This window comes from Triticum urartu, chromosome 1A, assembly GCF_056163025.1.
Source record: "Triticum urartu cultivar PI428250 chromosome 1A, HENAU_Tu73, whole genome shotgun sequence".
NCBI classification, from domain to species: Eukaryota; Viridiplantae; Streptophyta; class Magnoliopsida; order Poales; family Poaceae; genus Triticum; species Triticum urartu.
Genome location: NC_141873.1, coordinates 22757321 through 22767510, shown reverse-complemented (window position 1 = coordinate 22767510; position 10190 = coordinate 22757321). Strand labels below are relative to the sequence as shown.

The window sequence follows — 10190 nt, the reverse complement described above, 5'->3', positions numbered from 1 at the left end:
TGACTCAGCATCTTGTCTTTTTTATCTATCTCCGGATCATTTGCGTCATCTTCTCGCTTCTTCTCCTCCCTATCCACGTGCCAACGCAGGAGCTTTGCTACATTAGGGTCCGCGAAATACCGCTGCAGACTTGGAGTGATCGGAAAGTACCACACCACTTTTCGAGGAGCTTTCTTCCTCTTCTTGTATTGAGTGACGCCGCACACCGGACATATGGTAGACTCCGCGTGCTCGTCCCGATAAATGATGCAATTGTTCATGCACACATGGTATTTCACGTGCGGTAAATCCAGAGGACACACGATTTTCTTCGCCTCCTCCAAACTGGTCGGGCACTTGTTCCCCTTGGGAAGACGTTCGTGCCAGAATGACATGTTCTCATCGAAGCATGCGTCGGTCATTTTGTGTTTTACCTTCATCTCCAGAGCCATGAGCGTTACTTTCAGGCGGGTATCCTCAGGCCTGCATCCTTCATACAATGGAGTAACCGCGTCTAACTCAAGTTGATCCATCTTGGCTTTCTCTCGGGCGGCAGCTCTTGCGTTATCCGTCTGCTTGAGAAGCAGCTCTTGAATATGAGGGTCCTGCACCCAGCCCATCGATGGTCCAGCGTCGTCTGCTTCGCCGGCATCATCATCTTCATGATCATGCCCGTCGTCTGCTCCGGCATCTTCCTCATCATCATGTCCTGCATCTTCTACATGATGACTGTGTACAGCATCACCGTCGTGATCATCTCCTGGGGATTCTTCGTCTTCTCGCCCGCCCGAGCCGCGGTGGTTGTCTTGCTGCCCTTCCTCATTTCTTGCCCGGCCCCCATGGACGACTTCGTAGTCATCTTCATCACCTTGCCACCGATAGCCATCCATGAAACCACGCAAGAGCAGGTGGTCCCGCACCTGCCCAGATTCCGGGTCCGCAATAAGGCTCTTCAGCCTGCATCTTTGACACGGACATCTTATCTCCGTCTCATTCTTTTGAAGCATCTCGGCCTTCACGGGCCTCAAAAACCTATTCACGATGCCTTCGGTCATCATGCGGACCATGGTCGCCTGCGGGGTAGAGCAAAACGATATTTTAGAACCAAGAAAAAATTTGGCATGACTTTCCCTAAAAATAGTACCAAAAAGAATGCTTAATGCCAAAATTCTCGCTGAAACGGAAATGAATCAACATTCCGGCAAAATATTGGCAACTATCGCATTTCAAATACCGGTACACCTCCAAACACAAACACATATGCAACACCACAAACATATGCAACACCACGAACATACATAGATCTAGCTAGGCCATAAAAAGTGCATGTGCACATTGTTGCAGGGAGAACAACATAAATATAGCTTCCCCCCTTACTTACCTATCAAAACAAGGTAATTTAACCACTTAAATTGAATGAATCTATGGTGGAAATGAGGTGAAAAAGAGGAGGCACCCGAGACAAGGAGGAGATGGAGAGAATGAAGTGGGGAGAAAGTGAGTGTGGGTAGGAGAGGCTGTTCAAAATATCTTGTTGCTGCCCACTTACTAATGGCGCACCAACTCTAAATGCACCATTAGTAATCTAGGTTACTAATGGCGCACCTTCTGGTGGTGCGCCATTAGTAGTTTTGCAAAAAAAAACATACTAATGGCGCACTGTCCCACCGTGCGCCATTACTAGTTTGGAACCGTGCGCCATTACTAGTTTTGCAAAAAAGGGAATAAAAAATATAATAAAAAAACAACATTAGTGGCGCACTTTTCGGCGGGTGCGCCATTACTAGTTACAACTAGTAATGGCGCACTGTGTCTGGATGCGCCATTAGTATGTTTGGACAGGTGCACTAGTTAAAAAAAAATTTGATACTAATGGCGCACCTTGGGCCAGGTGCGCCATTAGTAGTTTCAACTCTAATGGCGTATCAGAAGGTGGTGCGCCATTAGTATGTACTAATGGCGCACCGCTTGTCTGGTGCGCCATTAGTGTCAATCCCATTTATAGCCCTTTTTCTAGTAGTGGGAGGACGGGTGGGGAAAAGGTGGTGGGTGCGGATTAGCAGTAGCGCGGTACTTAAAATGCGCTGCTGCTAAGAAAATAGCAGCAGCGCGCTTTCAGTACAAGCGCTACTGCTAACCGGGACCAAAAGTGTGCCCGATTTGAAAATGAGCAGCAGCGACCTCAGAAAAACCGCGCTACTGCTACAGCTATAGCAGTAGCGCGGCTCGCGGCACCGCGCTGCTGCTAAATGGAGTTTGGTGGGCACTGTCGGTCGATATTTGTAGCAGCGCGGGTTACGCCGAGCGCACTACTGCTAAGCACTTGTCAGTAGCGGGTTTTCCACACCCGCGCTACTGCTAATTAGCAGCAGCGCTCCTTTTTGAGCCGCGTTGCTGCTAAGATTCTGTGTATAGGGTTTTCCCTAGTAGTGTGAGTCTAAGTCCTTTTATTGTTTTGAAGAAACTTCAGTCGACATCCTAATAAGGTGGGGATATAATATGGGAAACGCTTCTTTTCACCCGGTGGATCTCTCTGCGCCCATCGACGACTCTGTGGCCGTCAGATCTTTGTTTAGTCGGATGGCTCGGGAGCATCCTCTCTCTACATCTTGGGTTTGTGACTGGGTCATTGTTGCAATTTTCTCCACCGCAACAACTAGTTTGTTGCAATATCTGGATCCCCACAGCCATTAGACAAGCGCGCCACTAGATGTGTCTGCGCCGCTGCGGACGAGCAAGCTCTCTTCCTTCCTCTCCTCCATCGGCAGCCCTCCCGATATCCTCCTGGTTTATCTCCTCCTAGTTGGCCCAACCCTCTCTCTGTCATCGGTCACCTCTTCGCCGGCCACCCGGAGACCTCTCCTGAGCCGCCAGATCCGCACCACTCCGGCAAGATAGACGCATTGGCTTCCTCTGACCCTCGGTTGTCCCCGACATCACGGGCGTCAGACACTGCGGCTAGACAAGGAGGTCACCACGGGGTGTGTGTTCATTTTTGGCAGTTTCCAGTGGCGCTCATCGCCAGCCCTGACAATGTGGAGTGGGATCTGCACTCGAATTTTGTTTTCTCAATAGAGTGGTTTTGCAATAAGACTCTTGTTGCAAAAAAGGCTCTAGTTGCAACAGGTTCAGAGGAAAGAACAGTTTTAGATTTTTTTGCAACAAGACCTCAGTTGCAGAAAATACTCTAGGGGTCATCCACAACAAGAACAGTTTCAGATATTCTTACAACAAATTTCTTGCACAGATGGTTGATCATGTGGGTAGATCGGATGGCCATCGACAACTCCATCCAATGGTGAGCGAGGCGATCGATCTTCTTATAATATCTGCCAGCCAACACGTAGCATCGCCCAGAAATACCATCAATCCTCATCCTTTTTTTTGACGGTGGATGAAACTTTTTTTGTAATGGCAGTGGCGGGCAAATTGTCCACTTTAAACTAATCTAGTGGTTATAGAAATTCAGTTTATTAAATAGACGGTTTGTTATTTCTGACTTTCGATTTTCTTTCGTATTTATCTTTTTTCTGGTCTATTAAGCATACAGTCCGATATTTTGGAATTTTGTGGAATTCTCTAGCATATTTATCCTTTTTCTGATGAGCCAGTCAAATATTTTTAATATATAATAGATTGTTTTGGAAGAAATTAGTAATGCATATATTGTGCAAATCTTTGAAACAGAAAATGAAACTTTAATCACGCGTTAGGTCACATCTTACACTGTTTATAAAAAAAATGTTACATCTTACACTGGTTGTCCCATTAGTAAAATTTAGTAACAACTTAGCTGTAGGAGGAAGATGGCATTAATTTTTAGCTCATCTGTTGGGACGTGGAAAGACACATATCATGGGGGTATGCTGGCTCATCCCATGTACCCTACGTCATTATCGCTGTTGCTTTATCGCTGAAGGGGAAATTTGTATTGGCGTCTAAACTCAAGATTCGTATATGCTAACGCACATCAACTTCCAGGTGTCCTATTATTAAGGGAAGATGGCAAAAAAGAATTTAAAAACAGAAACAAAGGATGTGCATCCAAGGAGAACTTCCATCTATGCTTGGATTGTTTTGGATATTGGGTCAAGTACCTACTAGCCTCCTCAGGTCAAAGCTGCCATGATTGACGAGAAAGCCAACAGGTATAGGACACTCATATACACCAAGGATGAAGGACGTTTCGGCAGGCCGGCCGGCCGGCCGGCCATGTACTGGCACCACTACTGTTCATTTCCTCTTTATCGTTCAAATTTTAATCAGCACTCGAAGGATGATACGGCCGGCCAGCCAGGTACTTGCGCCATGGAATGCCGGCGGGCATGGTGCAGCTTGCTAGGGTAGCTTTTTCCCTTAGCAGTAGATATTGGATAGAGAAATGTCTAACAGCTCCCGGGTGCCCCTACATCCTTATAAACAGTAAATTCATAAAAAATTGAAAAACTATCAAAAAAATCTGAAACTTTCAGGGATCAAAGATTATCAAAGGTTTGATGTTCCTGCAAAGTTTCAGCAACAAATAACCTTCGTGGAGCCCTCACCAAAAAAAACAAAATCACTGCTCAAAAATGTACATAAACTTTGAACAATGATTTTGTTTTTTTATTTGAGTGCTCTTCGAATGTTGTTTTTAGCTAAAACATTGCAAGATCGTCAAAAGTTTTATGATGTTCGATGTCCCAAAGTTTCAGAATTTTTTTGATTTTTTTGAATTTGTTTTGAATTTACTGTTCATAGAGGGTGTAGGGGCACCCAGGTGCTGAAAATCATGTCTCTATTGGATACTGTTTCTCGTAAACAAATGGGACATTTCTTCTGGCTTAGGCTAACATCAAGTTAACGATGATGGTTTATTAGGTATTTATATGACATCTCTGGTCCACCATACTATGTTACACGGACCAAGTGGTCATGGTTTCATAAGTGTAGAAGATCCTTTATATTGATGGTTAGTATTTTCTGATTAACATTGGGTTCTACATTATATTTTTTGGCTTTTGATTAACCTATCAATTAATTTTAACACTAGATGACCATTGCATCCTTGACGCAAAGAGCAGTTGGAGCCAAGAAGCCAAGCAACGTATGAATAACACGTTTTTACAAAAATCCGTAAAGGGGCAAAAAATAGATGCAACTGAGAAGTAAGGTGAACTATTTAAAGGATTTGTTTCTTGAATTATCTGGAAATGATAATGTTCGTATTGCGTCTGTATTTGTCTAGTATTTAGAATGAAAGATAATTATTAGCATGCTTGAGCAGTTGAATAGATTCTAAGATTTTTTTATGCCCCGGCTTTCTTCATTTTGGAACTGTGAAAATAACTGTGAGTTTTTTTTTGCGGGGAAAATAACTGTGAGTTTAATCCGGATTGTTACTGCATACTACACCTTTATATATATGATGGTGATCCTTTACACCCTTGATGTAATAAAAAAACCGATATTATTACAATTCCTGGTGAAGATCGCTTGGTATGGCACCATTGAACAAACAAATAGCGGGCAAAAGAATCAGGCAGTGCATCAGCCAGGTTGATAGAAAATCCGACGATACACCAAGGAGCAAATGGCCTCAACCATTAGAACCGGTCCTGCAACACACATGCACACATCTGTCTGGGTGCCACAACCAACCAGTTAGGCCCGACAGCGTACAACATTCAGGTGGACTGCCTTGGCCTTACCGTGGTCCCTTTCAGGTCTTCACCAGAACATCCGACTCCCAGCAACCCTCTCACCACTCTACCCCCACGCGGCAATGCAATGGTGCAGGGCATGCAAGTATGCCACATAGAAAAAGTCGCATACATCGGGCGCTCATTCATACAGGCCGTACCCGGACTACACGTAGTTAGAAGGCGGTGTGCATAGCAAGCATCCAGTGTTTATTCGTTGGCTTTACACAAGGCAACAAAAAAGTGTTAAGCTCGAAGTTAGGCTGAACGGCTCAGCTCGAAACACACTCCGAATAAACACACTCCAATCACCCGCCAAAACAAAGTACGAGAACCGGCCTGCCCAATGACCTCCTAACTGGCAACTGAGAACACAACAAAGGTACGTAGCAAACCGCGTGCCAGGAACTGGGCGAAAGATCTGCCGACTCTTTGTGAGATGGAACTTGGCAAAACTAGACATGCCACGCATCGGCCTCACACACGTAGTACGTCTGCCCAGATGGAACTTGGCAAACGTGCATGCCATGTGGCATTGCCGTCAATGGCGCGTCTCGTCTACCACCCTATGTTTGACGAGTTCTCCGTTTTACGTAGTCAGCAGTAGTTCCTTTTTGTTTCGCCGAGTTCCTGACAACAAAAACTCAACAAACTTGACGCGTTTGTTTCAGTGCTTTGGCCGCGGTTTCCGATCCCCACGCTTTCTGAAATGGAAGATTACGTTTGGTTCACGTACTACGTATTGGCTGCAGGCAGGTTTTCTGAAACGGGCCTGCACAGAGTCGAAAACAACCGAGCGGATGGTGATTAGAATACCGGACAGAAGCGCACAAAGCAAACAAAGCCAGTATTCCATGAAAGAAGCGCTTCTTCATACCGGAACCCATTACGTTACCTGAGACGGAACCAAACGCGTCATTAACGATTGCGACCCGGTCCTGCCGTGTCTATTTGCTGATGGCAGAACACGGCAAACCCACTGCCAGAGTTGTTTTTTGTTTCTTGCTTTTAAAATTCAAAACCTTGCCACGACTGCTAAATTAAGCTGATTTTGTTCGTGCACCGCGCTCCTTAAGACGGCTATTATGGTAAAGTTGCTCTAAGTTGCAGGCGCTCCCATAAGAAAACAAGCTCTCAGTCGTCGTCGGTGTATTTAACTCCGGTAGAAAAAAATTGAATGCGTTAGCAAATCATGTTCTATAAAGTGGCAGCACTCTGAGTGAGTTCTATCACCAGAGTTGAGAAATACATTCTTACGTTACGTGCACCTTCCAAACCCTTGCTAGCAAGCCCTTGCTACTTAGCTAGTACTCCTTGGTGCTGATCAATGGCGGCGGTGAAATTGGAGGAAGTGAGAAGGGCACAGCGGGCTGAGGGTCTGGCGACCGTGCTGGCAATTGGCACGGCCGTCCCGGCCAACTGCGTGTACCAGGCCACCTACCCGGACTACTATTTCAGAGTCACCAAGAGCGAGCACCTCCCGGACCTCAAGGAGAAGTTCGAGAGGATGTGCGAGAAGTCCACGATCAGGAAGAGGCACATGCACCTCACCGAGGAGATCCTGAAAAAGAACCCTAGCATCTGCTCCCACATGGAGCCGTCGCTGGACACGCGCCACGACATTGTCGTCGTGGAGGTCCCCAAACTTGGGAAAGAGGCGGCAGAGAGGGCCATCAAGGAGTGGGGCCAGCCGCTGTCGAAGATCACCCACGTCATCTTCTGCACTACCTCCGGCGTGGACATGCCAGGCGCCGACTACCAGTTGGCGAGGTTGCTCGGCCTCTCGCCGACGGTCAAACGCCTCATGATGTACCAGCAAGGCTGCTTTGGCGGTGCCACGGTGCTCCGCATGGCGAAAGACATCGCCGAGAACAACCGCGGCGCACGCGTGCTGGTGGTCTGCTCAGAGATCACCGCCATGGCCTTCCGTGGCCCCAGCAAGTCCCATCTGGACTCGCTGGTTGGTCATGCACTCTTTGGCGATGGTGCATCCGCTGCCATCATTGGCGCTGACCCCGACGAGCCCTTTGAGAAGCCACTCTTCCAGCTTGTATCAGCCAGCCAGACCATCCTGCCCGGCTCCGAGGGTGCCATCAATGGCCACCTAACGGAGGCGGGGCTCACCATCCACCTTCTCAAAGATGTGCCCGGGCTCATCTCCGAGAACATCGAGCAGGCACTCGAGGATGCCTTCAAGCCTCTAGGCATCCATGACTGGAACTCCATCTTCTGGATTGCACACCCTGGCGGGCCGGCGATCCTAGACATGGTCGAGGAGAAAGTTGGCCTTGACAAGGAGCGCATGCGCGCCAGCCGAGAGGTCTTGTCCGAATATGGCAACATGTCCAGTGCATGTGTCCTCTTCGTCCTCGACGTGATGCGTAAGACCTCTTCCCAGGATGGCCACGCCACCACTGGAGAAGGTAAGGAGTGGGGTGTCCTCTTCGGCTTCGGCCCTGGCCTCACCGTCGAGACACTCGTCCTCTACAGCGTCCCAATCGCAGCCACTGCATGATCGATCAGTAAATCACACTTTATTTATTCACCAACAGCATAAAATCACCGACACTATAAGTGATTACGAGAGCAACGGTGTGATGGCTGTCCTGAGTTTTCTTTATCCCTGGTTTTTCACTTTTTGTTGTGTTTCTGCTGTAAGAATTGATATGCGTTTTTCTCCAAAAATCTTGTTGTATGTGCTCGTGATGTACCTGATGTATTTTCGTAACGTTCAACATTATGCTTCTTATTTGTAATTTTATAATGTATGCGCTGCATTGTCTCTACATCCTCAATCAGGTCCGGCTCAGCTGCCTGTCTCTTTTCCCTCTCTTCGTGATCATTGACCTTCTTAACCATCTGTTCACTTTCGCAGTGATTACTGCATAATCCATATGTTTGGGATGCTTTTCTCGACAAAATTGAGCATCAAGAGAATATAAACACAATGGGCTCACCTAACCTCTAGATAGTTAGGATGCACACAACCAACACTAACATACACATGCAAACATGCCAACAAATAGCAAAGTCGTATAAGACCAAAGTTATGCGTAGGCAAGAAAAAAACAAAAACGATCAAATGGCACTGTCGACAAACTACATTAATGACCATATCTGCACCAACCATCTCATGACACCATTTAAATGACGAGATTAGTCAACAACAACACCTTCAAAAAAGAAGCGACACTCAATCGCCGCCTTCAGCGGATCCAACCACGCAGGTGAGAATCAAGATTTTCACCTTGAAGGACCAATCCGAGTGTATCCGAGCAATGCCTTCAACAAGGTAATGAGTAAAAACATCATCATTGCTAGGGATAACCAACTCAAGTCACCTAGACTTTCACTCATGTGTTGTGGCCACCACTTTTTCGTGCTCCCAGTAGCTACATGTGGTGTGTGACAGCCGCCGTTGCACCACCATCCCTTTGTGTCAAGCCGTCGTCCATAGTTTGCATCTCACCGTCGAAGTTAACCACCGGGTCTGGAGGAAGAAACCCTCACAAAGACCTTTCGGTGACCACCGCAATCGACAACCAGGCCGCCGCCAGGAAGAGATGATCAGTTGTCGGTGGGGCCAGCAGACAGCAGCGCGCTGGATCTAGGTGTAGCAGCCACACCGGCGACAACCGCCGGATCTCAGCATGAGATGGAGCCCGTGCCACCCAATCTGCAGCCGGACAAGCACGGAGTCTGACTGGATATCCAGAGGCGTACGAGCGGCGTCGCCAAAGGATGAAGGCCGTGGGCGGCTACTACCGGATCTGGCCTGGGATGACCCCATCGCAGCACCGCCCAAAGCCGTGGCTGCCGTCGACGAGAACATGCACGTGCAAATTAAGGTGGCCTCAACCAAGCACATAGGTAGCTTGATTGAGTAGCTGCCCAGCAATATGCATGTCTAGCCGAGCAGCTACGTACGAGCAAACCTGCTAGCAACGATAGAATCAATTGGATCTCTTTGTATTCTGTGACCAGGGAGCCATAAGCGGGAACCCGCCACCACCGTCAGACGCCAAAAGGCATCCTCCAGCGAGGGCAGGAGGGAAAGATGGGAGGAGAGGGAAAGTTGGGCGGGAAACGGCGCCGCCGCCTGTGTCGCCCCCGAAGAGCGAAGCTGGGGCGGAGCTTTACTTTTGGATCTGATAAAAGCGTGCTCCACATGTTTGGGATGCTAAAGCCATGTACCATAGAATGTGCTCAAGAACAAGTATAATGTGCTCCCAGTAGCGAAGCCTATTTACATGGCATTTTTGCCTACGTGAAGGAGAGAGACGTGAAAAAAGTGAAGGAATGGGCTTTTATGCACAAGCCTGTCTCTACACATGCTTCTAGGAAAAAACATTTAATTAAAGTAAAGAGATTAAGGGAAGTGAGAAAAATTTATATTCTTCTAGCCAAACTTATAGTCAACATTACTGTATGAGCAATTAATAATGCTAACGCTTGATGACATGTCATGCTCGTATATCCAGCAGCTGGCTATATTATTAACCATGCTCTAATTAGACATATTATTCATTA

The 10190-nt window shown here is 47.3% G+C and overlaps 1 protein-coding gene across 1 annotated transcript; it reads left to right on the top strand.

The window, feature by feature from the left end:
- The first annotated feature begins 6987 nt into the window (after nt 1–6987).
- LOC147988628 (chalcone synthase 2) lies at nt 6988–8175 on the top strand. The gene has a single exon (XM_087544976.1). It carries the CDS (start codon nt 6988–6990, stop codon nt 8173–8175), a length of 1188 nt encoding a protein of 395 aa, XP_087401102.1.
- The last annotated feature ends 2015 nt before the right edge of the window (nt 8176–10190 follow it).